Genomic DNA, 17,825 nt, shown 5'->3' with positions numbered 1-17,825 from the left:
TTTCCAAGTAAAAAGCCTAAGACAGTGAAAGGAGGACCAAGAAGTGAGGTGGCCATTAGTCCAATGACTTGGAGGTCACTGAGACCTGATTGGTGAGCTATTGGAGTTGGAGAAGCCCATGGAAGGGAAATAAATCCTAAAACTCATAACTGACATCCAGCCAGCACTTGCTGTGTTCTAGAAGTTCTCCTAAAGGGGCACACGTACTGGCCCTTTTAATCTTCTCCAAACTCTAGAGGTGAACACTACTGTTCCTCCCATTTTACAGATAGGGAAACTGAGGCCCTGAGAGGAGAATTCCCTTGTTCCAAATAGAATGAAGTAAGCATAGTGTGGGCTTCCCAGTTGGCACTAGTGGTAAGTAACCTGACTGCCAGTGCAAGAGACATAAGAGATATGGATTCGATCCTCGGGCTTGAAAGATCCCCTGGAGCAGGGAATGGCAACCAACTCCGGTATTCTTGCCTGAGAATCTGCATGGACAGTGGAGCCTGGTGGGCTACAGTCCATGGGGTTGCAAAAAATTGGACACAACTGAAGTGACTTAGCACACAGACATGCAAGGATAATACAGTGAGATGGGAAAGAATCTGAGCCCCTGTCCCCCAATTCACTGGCACCCTCCTCCAGCCTGATGAGACCCCAGCTGTGAAGGGCACTCACCAGCTATCTTATGATCCATGGTGTCTGGCCTTCTTAAAACGCTTCATCCCACCATCCAGCATGAGTGGAGTCCCGAAGGCTGTTATTATATATTAACAACCACTTGTTATATATTTAACTACCACTTGGGGATTGGCACAGTGCAGGGGGCCCTGAGGAGGACTCTGCTGTGGTACCCCCACCTTAATTTCCCCCACACATGGGATGAAGCTGGGCAAAGGCCTTTGCAGTGGTCAGAACCAAATGGAGGAAGAGACTGCAATGGGGGAACCCAGTGGAGGGCAAGAGGCATGACTGGAAGGCTTCCTGGAGGAGGCATTGGCTCTGCAGCTTTGAAGAACACAGTCTTTCTGGACCTAGTTCTGGGGATGTGGGGATGGCCCAGACCTGGCCTTCAGAGCCTCAAGGATGCTCAGGTCAGGGCCAAGGACACGAAGGCGAGCAAGATCATCCCACTCATCCCTAAAATAAGCCTTTTTGAATTTGGGGGAAGCCAGCAGCTGGCTGGAGGATGCCACCCCAGACTTGGATCCCTTTATCCAATGCAGAGGGTAGATCACATACCCAAATCAGCAGGGTAGATCAGTAGATCACATCCCCATCCTGACCCAGCAGTGACCCCCCTCCAGGGAGCCAGTACCTCCACTCAAGCTCTTTTGGAGACTGCTTATAAAGTGCCTTAAGGGACTTCCCTAGTAGTCCAGCGGCTAAGACTGCACGCTCCCAATGCAGGGGTTCTGGGTTCAGTCCCTGGTCGGGGAACTAGATCCTACACGCTGTAACTAAGAGTGCACATGCTGCAGCTGGGACCTGGAGCAGCCAAACAAGTAAATTTTTATTTTTTTTAAGTGTATAAAAGTGAGAGCTCTCTCCCATGAAAAATATTTGCAAAGACAAAATCAGAAAAGAACGAAATCTGTGCGTTCTATCTGTACTGCTGCTCCTCAAAAGAGTTAGATCTAAAAGAGCATCTCCGAACGAGTTGCCGCAGGCCAGCCATTCAAGTGTCTAAGCCTCCTGTCTGCTGACTGAGGGCCTGCGGCAAGGGTGGGGCAGGTGTGGGTATTTCCTAGCCTGTGGGCGCTCAGGGAGAAATATTTCAGAGTCCTTAGCCCAGAAGAGGCAGTCTGGCCCATTCCTTCATTCCTGACTGCGCGGGACCCGGCCTGTGCTTTGGGGACCCGACAGAGCAGTGCTTGTGCCCAGTCACTAAGCGTGGACTGCAGCCTGGCAGGCTCCTCTGTCCACGGGATTTCCCAGGCAAGGGTACTGGAGTGGGTTACCATTTCCTCCTCCAAGGGGATCTTCCCGACCCAGGGATCGAACCTGACTTTTACGTCTCTGGAGGGTTCTTTACCACTAGCGCCATCAGACGTTTAAAGATTTTCATGGCCTGATTTGTGCGCGGTGTCTTTTAGTTGCTTGGGGAATCCCATCCCAGATGAAATTCAGGATGCTCAGTTAAGCTGGCATATCAGATACATGATGAGTGTTCACGAATGATTTTTAAAAAGCATGAGGAGACCCCAAATATGGTGGGGAACATACTTATGCTAAAACAATTATTCCTCTGAAATTCAAGTTTAATTAACCCAGGTGTCCTGGATTTTTATTCTCAGGAAGAACAGAATGTGAGGGACCAGGTTAGGAGTCACGAGACCCAGGGGCAGGTGGCCCAGGTGAAGGGTGGGAGCCAGGTGGAGGCAGAGGGGAGAGAAATAGGGGGTCCCGGGGGTATGGATGTGAGAGTTGGACTGTGAAGAAAGCTGAGCGCTGAAGAATTCATGCTTTTGAACTGCGGTGTTGGAGAAGACTCTTGAGAGTCCCTTGGACTGCAAGAAGATCCAACCAGTCCATTCTGAAGATCAGCCCTGGATGTGCTTTGGAAGGAATGATGCTAAAGCTGAAACTCCAGTACTTTGGCCATCTCATGCAAAGAGTTGACTCATTGGAAAAGACTCTGATGCTGAGAGGGATTGGGGGTAGTAGGAAAAGGGGATGACAGTGGATGGGATGGCTTGATGGCATCACCGACTCGATGGACGTGAGTTTGAGTGAGCTCCAGGAGTTGGTGATGGACAGGGAGGCCTGGCGTCCTGCGATTCATGGGGTCGCAGAGTCGGACATGACTGAGCAACTGAACTGAACTGAACTGAACAGGGGGCAGGTTGGAGAAGTGCCTCTGTGGTTTGGTGATGGATGAGATGTGGGTGGATGAACCTAGAAGACTTGGGCTTTTACCCTGAGTGATGTGGGGGATCCCCAGGGGAGCAGCTGCGAGGAGAGGAGGGATGTGACATGGGTAAGAGGCTCACAGACCCAGCCTGTGGACTCAGCAACCATCTGTCCCCAGGCATGGCCCCAGCCCGGGTCTCTGTCCCACGGCAGTGCTGACCTTTGGAGCTGGGTCATCCACTATGGGCTTCCATGGTGGCTCAGAGGGTAAAGAATCTGCCTGCAAACCTGGGGAGACCCAGGTTTGATCCCTGGGTTGGGAAGATCCTCTGGAGAAGGGAAAGGCAATCCACCCCAGCATTCTTACCTGGAAGATTTCACGGGCAGAGGAGCCTGGAGGGCTACAGTTCATGGGATTGCAAAGAGTCGGACACGACTGAGCGACTACGCACATCCTCCATGGGGGCTGTCCTGGGCACTGTGGAGCAGCATCCCTGGCCCCTACCCAGTGAATGCCAGGAGCACACGCTGCTCCTTTCAGTCAGGACAACCCATACAACCAGACTTTGCCAATATCCTCTGGAGGGCAGGGTCACTCCCAGTGGGGGATCCCTTATCTAGGTAGTGTAAGAGTAAGCAAGGAGATGGGCCTGGGGTGCTAACCGGGGCAAGTCCTGGAAGGTTTTGTCAGGCTGGAAGGCTCTGGCCTCTCCTGTCATTGACAGATCTTTCTTGGGATGGGAGAAGTGGATGCCTGCACAGCTGGAGCTTGGGGAGGTTTGGGTCACGTGCTGCCCACAGGCAGACTCATCCAAAGGCCATTTGTGCGAGATGAAGGAAAGATCTACCTTAGAGTCTGATAAAACTTTTAATATTTAGACGTTTGGGCATTTAATTCTGTCGATCCGAGCTCACGGGTAACACCGCCCTGGTCCGGCAGCCGGCAGCGGTCTGGTTTGAGTCCACGGGGTTGCTGGTGATAATGATGGGCACCTTGGCCTTGATGCTGGTCAGGGACCAGGGCAGGTGAACGGTGCTGACCAGCTCGTACTGGGTGTTCATGATCTCGCTGTCCTGTGAACCGCTACCGCTCACAGACAGCACGGGCGGGAGGTGGAAAGTGCTGACAATCTTGGTGGTGTTGAAGGCCGTGATGTGGGTGTTGGCCTCCTGCCTGAGCAGCTCACTGCTCTCCACCCTGGAGCGGCGCTCCGCGTTGGGCGTGAAGCCCTCGTAGTGCACGTGGGCATAGAGGGCGAAGATGACCGTCTTAATGCACTTGCTGGTCTGGTTGTTGACTTCCGTGGTGAAAATGACCCTCTCCCCCGGCGTGAAGGTATTCTTTTCCATCTGGACCTGCAGGCAGATGGTGCCCTGGCTGCAGCAGTTGTAAGACACCTTCTTCTCAGCCTCCACCAACAGAGGGTTCTAGAAGAAGTGGGGGCGGGGAGGGACAACTGTGAGGGACTGAGGCCACAGGTCTGTTTGCTTACTTAACAGTCCACCTGGTCTCGAGCCTTTGGGACTCTCCAAAGCCCTTTGAACCCTCCTACGTTGTTGGTGGAAATGTTACCTGGCGCAGCCACTATGGGAAAACAGTATGGAGGTTCCTCAGAGAGCTAAAAATGGAATATGAACTAGCAGTCCCACTCCTGGGACTATACCGGGACAAAACTCTAATTCAAGAAGACACATGCCCCTCTGCGTTCATAGCAACACTGTTTACAACAGCCAAAACGTGCAAACAACCTAGATGTCCAAGGATCGATGGACGGACAAGGAAGATGTGGAACATACACACAGCGGAATATTACTCAGCCCCAAAAAGGATAAAATGAAGGCCATTTGCAGCGATAAGCACGCAGTTAGAGATTTCCATGCTAAGTAAAGGAAGTCAGAAAGAGGAAGACAAACACTAAGTGATACCACTTATATGTGGAATCTAAAATACAGCACAAACGAACCTATCTACAAAACAGAAACAGACCCATAGGTACAGAAAGCAGACCTGTGGTCGCCAAGGTGGAGGGGGAGGAATGGATTGGGAGTCTGAGGTTGGTAGATAAAAACTATTAAATTTAGAGTGGATAAACAACAAGGTCCTAATGTATAGAACAAGCAATATATTCAATATCCTGTAATAAACCATAATGGAAAAGAACATTTGAAGAAAGAATGTATGTACGTGTATGGACTTCCCTGGAGGCTCAGCGGTGAAGAATTCACCTGCCAGTGGAGGAGATGGGGTTTTGATCCCTGGGTCAGGAAGGTCCCCTGGAGAAGGAAATGTCAACCCACTCCAGTATTGTTGCCAGGGAAATAGTCCACGGGGTAGCAAAGAGACGGACACGACTTGAAGACTAAACAACGGTATGTGTGTATAACTGAGTCACTTTGCTGTCCAGCGGAAATTGGCACACAATTGTAAATCAACTATACTGTACTTCAATTTAGAAAAATAAACGAGCAAAGCCCTTTTCCATTCTGAGTGTCAATTTCCTTGTCTGTAACATAAACCTAAGAAATTCATAAGACCTTGGTTTTATCTCTACATCCGTAACTCACTTTGCTGTGTGACCTTGAACCAGTACCTTGACTTCTCTCAACCCTGGTTTTCCGGAAGACAGGGAATATCTTATAGTCAATAGCCCAAGACCTAAGGCTTACCCAAGTAGTTCAGACTTAAGGAAAAAATATTATGGGCTCTGTATCATGAAAACTGTAGAACTGAAATTATGTAACATGTTTAAATAAAAACTTCAAAATGCTGTCTTTATATCAACTGGCTAGCTGCTGGATTGCAAATAAATTCACATATACATGATATTTAATGTGCGGCTTGGGTAACATTTCACTCTTTCTTAGGGCTTCCCTGGTGGCTCAGATGGTAAAGAATCCAGCTACAAGAGACCCAGGTTCAATCCTTGGGTTGGGAAGATCCCGTGGGGGAGGAAACAGCAACTCACTCCAGTACTCTTGCCTGGAGAATTCTATGGACAGAGGAGCCTGGTGGGCTACTGTTCATGGGGTCGAAAAGAGTGGAACATGACTGAGCGGACAAACACTTTGGGTAACACTTTACTTTTTATTAGTGGATACTACTTAAAAAGATTTGAGGGAATTCCCTGGCAGTCCAATGGCTAGGACTCAGGACTTATACTGCCGGGCCCAGGTTCCATCCCTGGTCAGGGAACTAAGATCTTGCAAGCCTTGCAGTGTGACAAAACATTTTTTTAATTAAAAATAAATAAAATTAAAAAGATTTGATGTGACGTGGGGTGTCCTTACAATGAGTTGCTCTCCAGTTCTGCTGGCTTCCTGTGTCTTCTTCTAGACGGACTCGATACTTTTATAAATATGTGTGTATGCATGTGTGTGTTGGAGAACGCGATGGCACCCCACTCCAGTACTCTTGCCTGGAAAATCCCATGGACGGAGGAGCCTGGTAGGCTGCAGTCCATGGGTCGCTAAGAGTCTGACAAGACTGAGCGACTTAACTTTCACTTTTTACTTTTATGCATTGGAGAAGGAAATGGCAACCTACTCCAGTGTTCTTGCCTGGAGAGTCCCAGGGACGGGGGAGCCTGGTGGGCTGCCGTCTCTGGGGTCACACAGAGTCGGATACGACTGAAGTGACTTAGCAGCAGCAGCAGCAGCATGCATGTGTGTTTGTGTGCCTGTGTGGCCTTTGTTATTCTCATGCAGATGTTTGCATTGTTTAGAAATACATTTATTTGTGGTTGGGTTATAAAATATTGTTTTACATATTTGAATGCTTTGTATAAATCAATCCTAATACGTTTTCCAGCAACTTGCCTTCCTAGCTTAACATTCTGTGTTTTGAAAGGCATTCACGTTGGTGGCTGTCATTCTGATTCATTCATTTTCACAACGGGGGTGAAGTGTGCTGCAAAATAGCTTATTCACCCATCCCCCCTCCATGATGGACATCTATATTGTTTTTATGTCTTTGATATCATAAAAGAGCTAGAAGGAGCGTGGTGAAGACCCTTCTTGGGCTTCCATACCAGAAAGAGTTGCTCTGTGCCGTGCTTAGTTGCTCACTCGTGTTCAACTCTTGGCAACCCCTTGGACTGCAGCCCGCCAGGCTCCTCTGTCCATGGGATTCTCCAGGCAGGAATACTGGAGTGGGTTGCCATGCCCTCCTCTAGGGGATCTTCAAAACCCAGAGATCAAACTCAGATCTTCCACATTGCAGGTGGATTCTTTACCATCTGAGCCAGCAGGGAAGCCCAAGAATACTTGAGAAGATAGCCTGTCCCTTCTCCAGGGAATCTCCCTGACCCAGGAGTTGAGACGCTATACAGATGGCCAATAGGCACAGGAAAAAATGCTCAATGTTGCTGGTCATCAGAGAAATGCAGCTCACAGTCACAGTCAGATACCACTTCACACCCGTCAGAATGGCCATCATCAAAAAGTCTACAAATAACAAACATTGATGGGGATGTGGAGAAAAGGAACCCTTGTACATTGTTGGTGGGAATGTAAATTGGTGCAGCCACTATAGAGAACAGTATGGAGGTTCCTCAAAAAACTAACAATAGAGCTACCAGATGATCCAGTCATTTCCACTCCTGGGTATATATCCAGAGAAAACAAAAACTCCCCTGGTGGTGCAACAGTTGAGATTCTATGCTTTCACTGCAGGGGATGTGGGTTCGATCCCTGGCCAGGGAACTAAGGTCTCACACAGCGCATGGTGCAGCTGAAAAAAATGTTGATTGGACCCTCTGAACTGATTTTTGTGTTATTTCTTGTCTACTTATGCTATGCTATCGTTTTGTTTTATATAAACCAAAAATGTGGTAAGCCATCAAATTAATTTTTTCTGGTACATTCTATCCTATTTTACTTATTTAATACTACTACGTTCAGTCCTACACATTGATTTTATAAAAACAAAGTTTGTTGCAACCCAGGAAATTTTATATTTTCCTACCCCTTCTCTTCTTTCATTTTAAAAAATAAACGGCAGCCCAACAAATGGATTTTTTCTGATATTTTCTATTCTGCTTATTTTATTATATTGTTTCCTAGTGTATTGTTTCCTGTTTTTAATGTTTTCTTAATTAGAGGACAACTGCTTTACAATATTGTGATGGTTTTTGTCACACATCAACATGAATCAGCGTTAGCTGTACATATGTCCACCTCTTCTTGAGCTCTGCTCCCACCTCCCTCCCCCTCTCACCCCTCTGGGTTGTCACAGAGCCCTGACTTTGGGTTCCCTGCCTCATACAGTAAACCTCACAATGGCTATCTATTTTCCATATGGTGATGTATTTTGGAAGAGGGTGTTTGCTATGACCAGTGCATTCTCTTGGCAAAATCTATTAGCATTTGCCCTGCTCAAGAGTCGGACGTGACTGAGTGACTGAACTGAATTGAATGTATTTTGTGGGTTGCAAACGTTGTTGTTTTAATATAAACTAGGAAAATAGTACCCTTTAGTACTGTTTTCAGAAAACAACATTTGCAACCTACAAAGTTGGTATTTTTTAAAAAACATATTTTTTATTTTGGGCTTGCCTGCTCTTTCATTTTGTAGAAATATGCCCTGCAACTTGCTAAATGGATTTCATACCCCACTAAAGGATCATGACCGAAGGACCGTGTTCTAGATCAAATACCCTTTATCTCAGAGACCTCAGGCTGACCCCTGACCCCTTCAGCCTCACCTCCTGCCCTCTGCCTCTGGCCCCTGCCTATCTTCAGACTTCCCATGCTTTCTCTCCTCTTGGAAGGCTAATTGCAGGCCATTTCATTCTAAGCTCCTCCAGTCTTATTCGAAAATTCGTTGCATGCGTTAGGACCCTACAGGCGTGAAAGGACTGGCTGCCCTAACTCAAGACCAAGCCAGCAGTTCTGTCCTGGTCCTGAAGGAGGTGCCAAGAGACATCAGTGGTGGCCAAGGGGAGATTCCCCTGCCAGGCCAGGTGGGGTGGCCCAAGAGCCCAGAATTCCAAGAATGTTAGGTTACAAACTCAACACTGATCTTCCAAACCTGGGAGTTTTTTCTGATCTTCCTCTTTCTTTGGCATATGTGAAACTTTCGGGGGATTCATTCATTCAAGGAGTATCATTTTATCAACTTGGTGCCAAGTTCAAGGAAAACCCACAGCAGTGAAGACCAGTCCAGTCCCTGCTCTGATTGGGAAGATGGATATAAACATGGCACATTTTTTTTTTAATGGTACATTTTTTAAGTTCTTTTTTTTAAATGAGGACCATTTTTAGAGGTTTATTGAATTTGTTACAGTACTGCTTCTGTTTAATGTTCCCCCCGCCCCCCCGCCCCCAGCTGCAAGACATGTGGGATCTTAGCTTCCCAACCAGGGATCGAACCTGCACCCCCTGCTTTGGAAGGAGAAGTCTCAACCACCAGACCGCCAGGGAAGTCCTTTAATAGTAGGTTTCTGATTGAGATAAGTTATGAGACTATGGCAAAGGGCTAAGGTAAAGGAGACTCCCTCAGACTTGATGGTTAGGAGAGAGATGTCTTGGGGACAAGTGCTGTACCCAACGGCATTCCTTGTTCCAAGACAATGGGTCATGTCTTTCAAAATTCTAAAGGTACACAGAGAGGGTGTAGAAAAATCGAAACCCTTGTACATGGCTGGTGGGAATGTAAAATGGAGCGGCCACTGTGGAAAAGAGTCTGATTGCTCCTCAAAAGGTAAGATGTAGAATTACCATATGCCCCAGCAATTCCACTCCTAGATGGCTACCTGAGAGAAAGGAAAATACATCCACGTAAAAAAGTGGACACCTATGTTAGCAGTAGCATGGTCCCTAATAGCCAAGACATGGAAACAACCCGAAGTCCATCAAGTGATGAAGAGATACATAGAAGGTGGTTCATCCATGCCGTAGAAAGACAATTCACCCTTAAAAAGGAAGAAAGCACCGACACACACACTACAATGTGGATGAACTTTGAAAAAGAAATTTTTCAGCTGTACCCCATGGCAGGTGGGAGTTTAGTTCCCTGACCAAGGATTGAACCCATACCCGCTGCATTGGAAGGTGGAATTGTAACCACTGGACCCCCAGGGAAGTCCCTGGATGAACCTTGAAAACACTATGTTCAAATAAGCCAGACACAAAAAGGCCACATAGTGTCTGATTCCATTTATTAAAACAGGAAGTGTCCAGAACAGACAAATCCCCCCCCCTCCCCCCCCCCCCCCCCCCCCCCCCCCCGGAGACGGAGAGTGAATGTAGTGGTGGCCGAGGGAGGGAAAGGGAGGTTTGAGGGGAACAGGTAAGGGATGCAAGACTTCCTTGATTGTTGTTCAGGCCCTCAGTCATGTCTGACTCTTTGCAATGCCATAGACTGCTGCACACCAGGCTTCCCTATGCTTCACTATCTTCCAGATCTTGCTCAAACTCATGTCCATTGAGTCGGTGATGCCATAACCATCTCATCCTCTATCGACCCCTTCTCCTCCTGCCTTCAGTCTTTCCCAGCATCAGGTTGTTTTCCAAAGAGTCAGCTCTTCACATCAGGTGACCCAAGTATTGGAGCTTCAGCTTCAACATCAGTCCTTCCAATGAGTATTCAGGGTTGGTTTCCTTTAGGATTGACTGGTTTGATCTCCTTGCTGTCCGAGAGACTCTCGAGTCTTCTCCAGCACCACAGTTTGAAAGCATCAGTTCTTCAGCGGTCAGCCTTCTTCTCTATGGTGGGGGAGGGGAGGCATTAAAGTGTTCTAACACTGACAGTGGTGACGGCTGTACAATTCTGTGAATGCATGAAAAGCCATGGATTTGGACATTTTAAAGGGAAGAATAATAAGGTATGTGTATTGTATCTCAATCAAGATGTTAAAAAAAAAGTGGAAGGAGAAAAATTTTGCTTCTCTCCACCGCTCCCCCCGCCGCCCCCCTCTCCCCTCCCAGGAGGCAGCCAGCAGCAGTCTGTTGCCAGTTTCTCTGGTCTCTGGAAAGAGACAGTTTGTTACACCTGCAAGGAAGTTCTGTGCATTTCTTATTTTTACCACCAACGGTGCAGGTTAGACACGCTGTTCTGAACTTTGCTTTATGCGTCCAACCCAGTGATGAGGAGGTGCTGATACCGAGAGCTGCCTCATTCTTTCATCGCTGGCTGTGTCTTGCTCTCTCTCTCTCTTTGCTCTATCTATAGAGTTGACCTTTGACTGTGAACTGTTACTTTAATTCCCTCTGCAACAAACATTTAAGTGGTTACCAGTTTCTGGCCTCCCAAGCAATGCATGGAAAGGTCCTATCACACAAAGGAAATGACAGTGGTAGAAGAATTTTCTAGAAGGGAAATGAAATGGCTGGGGCAAAGTACGTGTTCCTTTTCGTTTGGATAAATATGGCTAAATTGCCTTCTGTGGGGGTTGTGGCAGTTCGTCCGGCCATCATTGAAGCAGGTGACTGAAGATGTAGTTTCCGAGCAAAGATCTAAAGGAGGGATTGGAAGATCCTGTCACAGGGTTTTGGGCAGCGGGCACACAACATGCAAAGGACCTGGGGAAGGATGGTGTTGGAGGAACAGCGAGGAGGCCCACGTGGCTGGAGCAGAGTGAGAGGGGGAGAGATGGAGGAGAGGGAAGGCAGGGAGGGGATGGGGCAGGTCGTGCAGGGCCTTGTGGGCCAGGGAGAGGTCATGGGCTTTTACTCCGAGGGAGGTGGGAGCCCTGGAAGACAGAGGAGGGTCATCACCTGATTCTTTTCAGCTGGTGTGAGGAGGACAGACTGGGGGCTCAGGTCTCTGCCTCTGCTTGGACCAGAGCAGTAGTAGCCTCTGCCCTGGTCCACCAGCTCCTGCCCTCACCCTGCCCTCTCCAATCGGATTAAAATAGGAAGAAATGCAAAAAAAGCAAAATGGCTGTCTGGGGAGGCCTTACAAATTGCTGTGGAAAGACGAGAAGTGAAAGCAAAGAAGAAAAGGAAAGATATCCCCATTTGAATGCAGAGTTCCAAAGAATAGCAAGGAGAGATAAGAAAGCCTTCCTCAGCGATCAGTGCAAAGAAATAGAGGAAAAAACAGAATGGGAAAGACTAGAGATCTCTTCAAGAAAATTAGAGATACCAAGGGAACATTTCATGCAAAGATGGGCTCGATAAAGGACAGAAATGGTATGAACCTAACATAAGCAGAAGATATTGAGAAGAGGTGGCAAGAATACACAGGAGAACTGTACAAAAAAGATCTTCATGACTAAGATAATCACAATGGTGTGATCACTCACCTAGAGCCAGACATCCTGGAATGTGAAGTCAAGTGGGCCTTAGAAAGCATCACTACGAACAAAGCTAGTGGAGGTGATGGAATTCCAGTTGAGCTATTTCAAATCCTGAAAGATGATGCTGTGAAAGTGCTGTACTCAATATGCCAGCAAATTTGGAAAATTCAGCAGTGGCCACAGGACTGGAAAAGGTCAGTTTTCATTCCAATCCCAAAGAAAGGCAATGCCAAAGAATGCTCAAACTACCGCACAATTGCACTCATCTCACATGCCAGTAAAGTAATGCTCAAAATTCTCCAAGCCAGGCTTCAGCAATACGTGAACCGTGAACTTCCAGATGTTCAAGCTGGTTTTAGAAAAGGCAGAGGAACCAGAGGTCAAATTGCCAACATCTGCTGGATCATCGAAAAAGCAAGCAAGTTCCAGAAAAACATCTATTTCTGCTTTATTGACTATGCCAAAGCCTTTGACTGTGTGGATCACAATCAACTGTGGAAAATTCTGAAAGAGATGGGAATACCAGACCATCTGACCTGCCTCTTGAGAAATCTGTATGCAGGTCAGGAAGCAGCAGTTAGAACTGGACATGGAACAACAGCCTGGTTCCAAATAGGAAAAGGAGTACATCAAGGCTGTATATTGTCACCCTGCTTATTTAATTTATGTGCAGAGTTCATCATGAGAAATGCTGGACTGGAAGAAGCACGAGCTGGAATCAAGATTGCCGAGAGAAATATCAATCACCTCAGATATGCAGATGACACCACCCTTATGGCAGAAAGTGAAGAGGAACTAAAAAGCCTCTTGATGAAAGTGAAAGTGGAGAGTGAAAAAGTTGGCTTAAAGTTCAACATTCAGAAAATGAAGATCATGGCATCTGGTCCCATCACTTCATGGCAAATAGATGGGGAAACAGTGGAAACAGTGTCAGACTTTATTTTGGGGGGCTCCAAAATCACTGCAGATGGTGATTGCAGCCATGAAATTAAAAGATGCTTACTCCTTGGAAGGAAAGTTATGACCAACCTAGATAGCATATTCAAAAGCAGAGACATACATTACTTTGCCAACAAAGGCCCGTCTAGTCAAGGCTATGGTTTTTCCAGTGGTCATGTATGGATGTGAGAGTTGGACTGTGAAGAAAGCTGAGCACCGAAGAATGATGCTTTTGAGCTGTGGTTTTGGAGAAGACTCTTGAGAGTCCCTTGGACTGCAAGGAGATCCAACCAGTCCATTCTAAAGGAGATCAGTCCTGGGTGTTCATTGGAAGGACTGATGCTAAAGCTGAAACTCAATACTTTGGCCACCTCATTCGAAGAGTTGACTCATTGGAAAAGACGCTGATGCTGGGAGGGATTGGGGGCAGAAGGAGAAGGGGACGACAAAGGATGAGATGGCTGGATGGCATCACCAATGAGTTTGAGTGAACTCCGGAAGTTGGTGATGGACAGGGAGGCCTGGCGTGCTGCAGTTCATGGGGTCGCAAAGAGTTGGACACGACTGAGCAACTGAACTGAACTGAGTAGTTGAAAAAACAGAATATTTTCATACTCTCAAAATATATATGCAATAACTCCCTTTGTTGCTGTAGTAGCGATTTGAGCTCTTCCCATGCACCAGGAGTCCTCTATGTGTACTCATCGTGCTGCGTGCTTCATGACCCTCACGATCGCGGAAAGTGTTGTTTTCATTATACCCATCATACAGATCAGGATAATCGAGGTTCTAGGAGGTGCTGTTAATTGCCCAAGGCCATTTGCTAATGATGCATCTGGCAGCAGAGACTTCAATCCAGGTCTGGCCCCACACCAGCATTTTGCTCCAATTTCTGTTTTGTGCACCCTGCACTCTAGATTATCTCTCAAGGGAGGACCAGAGTCTGCTCAAGGTCACCCAGAAAGCAGGCCTTGAGCTCAGATCTGCTCACCTCTGATCCACCCCTCAAGCATCTACCTGCCTTGGAATCCTCCTCCTCTGAGGTTGGCCAGGCTAGAGATGATTCCCTGCTACACAGATAAGACTATGCCTGGGACTTTTCTGATGGGCCAGTGGTTAAGAATCTGTGCTTCCAATGCAGGGGACTGGGGTTCAACCCCTGGTTGGGGAACTAAGATCCCACTAAGATGCCTCAAGGTCAGAAAAAAACAAAACATAAAACAGAAACAATATTATAACAAATTCAATAAAGAATTTTAAAATGGTTTACATAAAAAAAAATCTTAAAAATAAAAGGACTGATGGGGCATAAATATTTTGAGGCTTCCCTGGCCACCAGTGCCGAGCACCATTCCAGGCCCTGAAGCTACAGGAAGTCCACTGACTGCTCCTCCTGAGACCTAGGGGACAGGCACCCTCTCTGTGTCCAAGTGACAGATGAGGAAATAGCACAGAGAGGCCACATCACTTGCAGAGGGTTACACAGCAGGTAGGTGGGGACGCTGGGATTTTAACTTGGACCTTGAGAACTAAAATGCCGGCACTCTCAGCCACCATGCTCTGATGACAAAGGAGCCCCCAGGGAGGTGAAGTGACTTTGGCCAACGGAACTCTACCCTCCTCCACTTCCACCTCTGCACCTGGCCTCCAGAAGCCATACAGAAACCAAACCTCCTCTGCTCAGGTGACCGACGCTACCAGACCCTTCCTTCCCTGGTTGGAGGGGACCCCCTGCTGTGCTTCTTGGTAGGGAGAGGGTACCATCTCCATTATCCGTTCCCAGAGAGTCACTGAGGATCTGGGTCACTCAGGTGATCAGAGCTGGGCATCTGGTCACTCTTGACCTACCTACCCTGGGGTCAAGGACATTCAGGGGCCAGGTCCTTCTTTGTGAGGGGCACTGTGGGGTGTTGAACAACTTTCCTGGCCCCCATCCCCTCGATGGCACTCATCACCCTCCCCAGTTGCGATAACCACACATCATCAGACATCATTGCTCAGTGTCCCCTGCAGCGACAGAATCACCTCAGTTGAGAGCCACTGGCTTAGTTCCTGCCCTGGTTTCTGATTCCCCATTTTGCAAAACTCCTGAGTTGGAGGAGCGGCCAACACCTTCCCTTCTTTTTCTGGGTTGGGGCCTTCCCTGTCTCCTGGCCGCTCCTGCCCCATCCCCTACCTCTGGGGAATTTTAAGGCCAAGCCCTAACCCTGCTCCCGCTCGTTCCCCACTACCTGCAATGATTTTTCTGCGTGGAAAATCGAGGAAGTGCCTTGAACCATCAAGTATATTTTCTTCTTGGCTAGAATGTGCTCCCGACCCATGCAGGATGCCTGCACGAAGTAAAAGATGTTGCCGATTTTGCTGGTGAAGGTGGAAGGGAGCCTGGGAGGTAAGTTGAAATGGAAGTCAAAGGTGTGGCTGCCTGCACTTAACCAATTATCTGAAAGCAAAACACACCAATGCCATCAGAAGGTTCTAGAATCTTCTTCCCCCCTTCTCTTTCTTTATTGTTTTGGCAGTTAGCTTTTTCTGGATCTGGCCTCTCTGTCCCTGAGCTAGCTCTTGAGTTTTAGGGATCGAAAAAGCCGAGGCTCATAAATATTAGACCTCAGTTGGGCTGGAGATGGAAGCTCTGGGGGGGTGGTGGTCACCCCAAACTACCCACCGGGACTTGCTCATCCCTGCTCTGGGCCTGGGAACCTGGAGGTCTGGCCTGCAGGTTTGATCACGCATTTATTCAACGAACACATCTTGGGGCCCGAGGCAGGCAAATGTCCCTGCCCTGGCAGAGGCTGGCCTTCACGGCACAGCATACAGCGGATTGACTGACCGAGTGATGACGGTGGACCAGCGAGGGGCTCATACTGCCCTCTCATCTCTGTGACCTCCCTGTTTTATTTTTTCTTACATTTCTCCCAAACCCTCTTGTGAGTGTGTCTTCCCTGTCTGAAGTCAACCCCAGGGATGCCAGGGACCTTTCCTGTTTTCTTTGCTGCTGCTTTCCTGGTACCTGGCATGGTTGTTGTGCACAGTAGGTGCTTAATACATGTTTGTTTGTGGCATAAATGAATTGAGACTGATTCTCCTGAGGGGAAACGATGCTTCCCTTGGAAATGGAGAAGGGTGGTACTTGATGCTGTGGGGGTTGAGGAGCTGAAGAATTGTTTTGGTTGAAAGAACTAACACCTATTCAGCACTTACTATATAACCCTTGTTATTCTGAGACTGAGACATGCCATTAAATCAAGTCCTCGAGACAACTCAATGGCAACCCACTCCAGTATTCTTGCCTGGAGAATCCCATGGACAGAGGAACCTGGCGGGCTACAGTCCACAGGGTCACAAAGAGTCAGACACGACTGAGTGACTTCACTTTCTTTCTTTCTTTCAAGACAACTCAGGAGGCAGGACTTCTTTCTGTTCCCATTTTCCAGGTGGGTTAACTGAGACAGAGAGAGGCCGCCTGATTGTTGAGTATTAAGGTCCAGCAGTATCTGGAGGGGTTTCCCTGGTGGCTCAGATGGTAAAGAATCTGCCTGTAATGCGGGAGACCGGGGTTCGATCCCTGGGTCAGGAAGATCCCCTGGAGAAGGGAATGGCTATCCACTCCAGTATTCTTGCCTTGGAAATCCCATGGACAGAGGAGCCTAGTGGGCTAAAGTCCATGGGATCACAAAGAGTTGGACAAGACTAAGCAACTAATGTGCAAACAATATCTGGGTATCTGCAAGTCAGGGACCCCTTCCATCACTAGATCTGAGCTCCATAGTCTTTTGGTGACCTTCCCCAGGGACCCTATCTAAAATTTTTTAAAAAAATCTGAAATGAAACTTTGTTCAACCAAGCATTGGTCAAGCGTTCTGATTGACTGTGGACTACCCAGAAACACTCATTTTGGAAAGGACCTATAGTTCCCTGGCAGCCCAGGCTCCCTAAGTCTGTCCAGACTTTAGATCTGAATCTGGCAGAGCTGGGGGCTCATCAGTGCTTCCCTCGAGGATCTCCCCTAATCCTCTCCCTTCTTTCTCTTTCCCTGTGATCACAGGAGCCAGGCCTCTGCCCATTTCTCATATCTCTGGGGGTCTGTTGATTGACTGACAGATGTGTTTATCTTCCAGACCCTGGCTTCCTATTCTGGCTAACAGTGGCAGTCATACTGGTCCTTACCCTGCACTGGGAATGTCTTTGTCTTGTGCACGTAGTCAGCCTTGTTGTTGCAAATAACTTCTCTGCTATAATCGCGGGACGCCCCAGTTTCTTCATTCCACTCCACGTAACCTCTTCCCACAAGCTCCACCTTCACGATGGGGTCCACCAGGGTGCTGTTCAGAGTTAGGACCACCTGTCCTTCGATGGTGCAGCCGGCCAGGTAGACTGCATCCTTGGGCAGCACTAATTCGATCGACTTCACCACAGACATGGGGGGTTGGGGTGACGGAGAAACATCCTTCCCCCTCCCCCATGTCACAGAGATCCTCGGCCGCAGTGAGGTCATCTGTCTGTGACATCAGCCAGCCAGGGTTCCGGGAAGGGGTTCCCAGTGGCCAGGATTGGTGGGGGCAAGGTTGTTGGGGGTGGGTGGCAGTTTGACAATCCCAAAGGCCTTACTGGTTGATGAAATGGCAGCCTGACCTCTTTTTTCTAGGAAATAACAAATAAAAAAACCACAAGATAGCAATATTCCTGGCAGACAGGGAGCACCTGTCATCTTGCCAGATGTCTGGGGCCTGGGTGGGAAGAAATCTCCCAGGATCTCTGGTGAGACGTGCATCATCAGCTTCATTTACAGATGGAGAGGGGATGAGCCCA

The 17,825-nt window shown here is 48.0% G+C and overlaps 1 protein-coding gene across 1 annotated transcript; it reads right to left on the bottom strand.

The window, feature by feature from the left end:
* Window positions 1–3,729: 3,729 nt before the first annotated feature.
* ARRDC5 (arrestin domain containing 5) lies at window positions 3,730–17,511 on the bottom strand. Its single transcript, XM_052644233.1, has 3 exons — window positions 17,184–17,511; window positions 15,248–15,456; window positions 3,730–4,266 (listed from the first exon to the last, which is right to left on the bottom strand). The coding sequence occupies exons 1-3, from the start codon at window positions 17,509–17,511 to the stop codon at window positions 3,730–3,732; spliced, it is 1,074 nt and encodes a 357-aa protein (XP_052500193.1).
* Between the last annotated feature and the right edge of the window lie 314 nt (window positions 17,512–17,825).

This window comes from Budorcas taxicolor, chromosome 7, assembly GCF_023091745.1.
Source record: "Budorcas taxicolor isolate Tak-1 chromosome 7, Takin1.1, whole genome shotgun sequence".
NCBI lineage: Eukaryota > Metazoa > Chordata > Mammalia > Artiodactyla > Bovidae > Budorcas > Budorcas taxicolor.
This window is presented reverse-complemented; position numbering and strand designations above follow the sequence as displayed.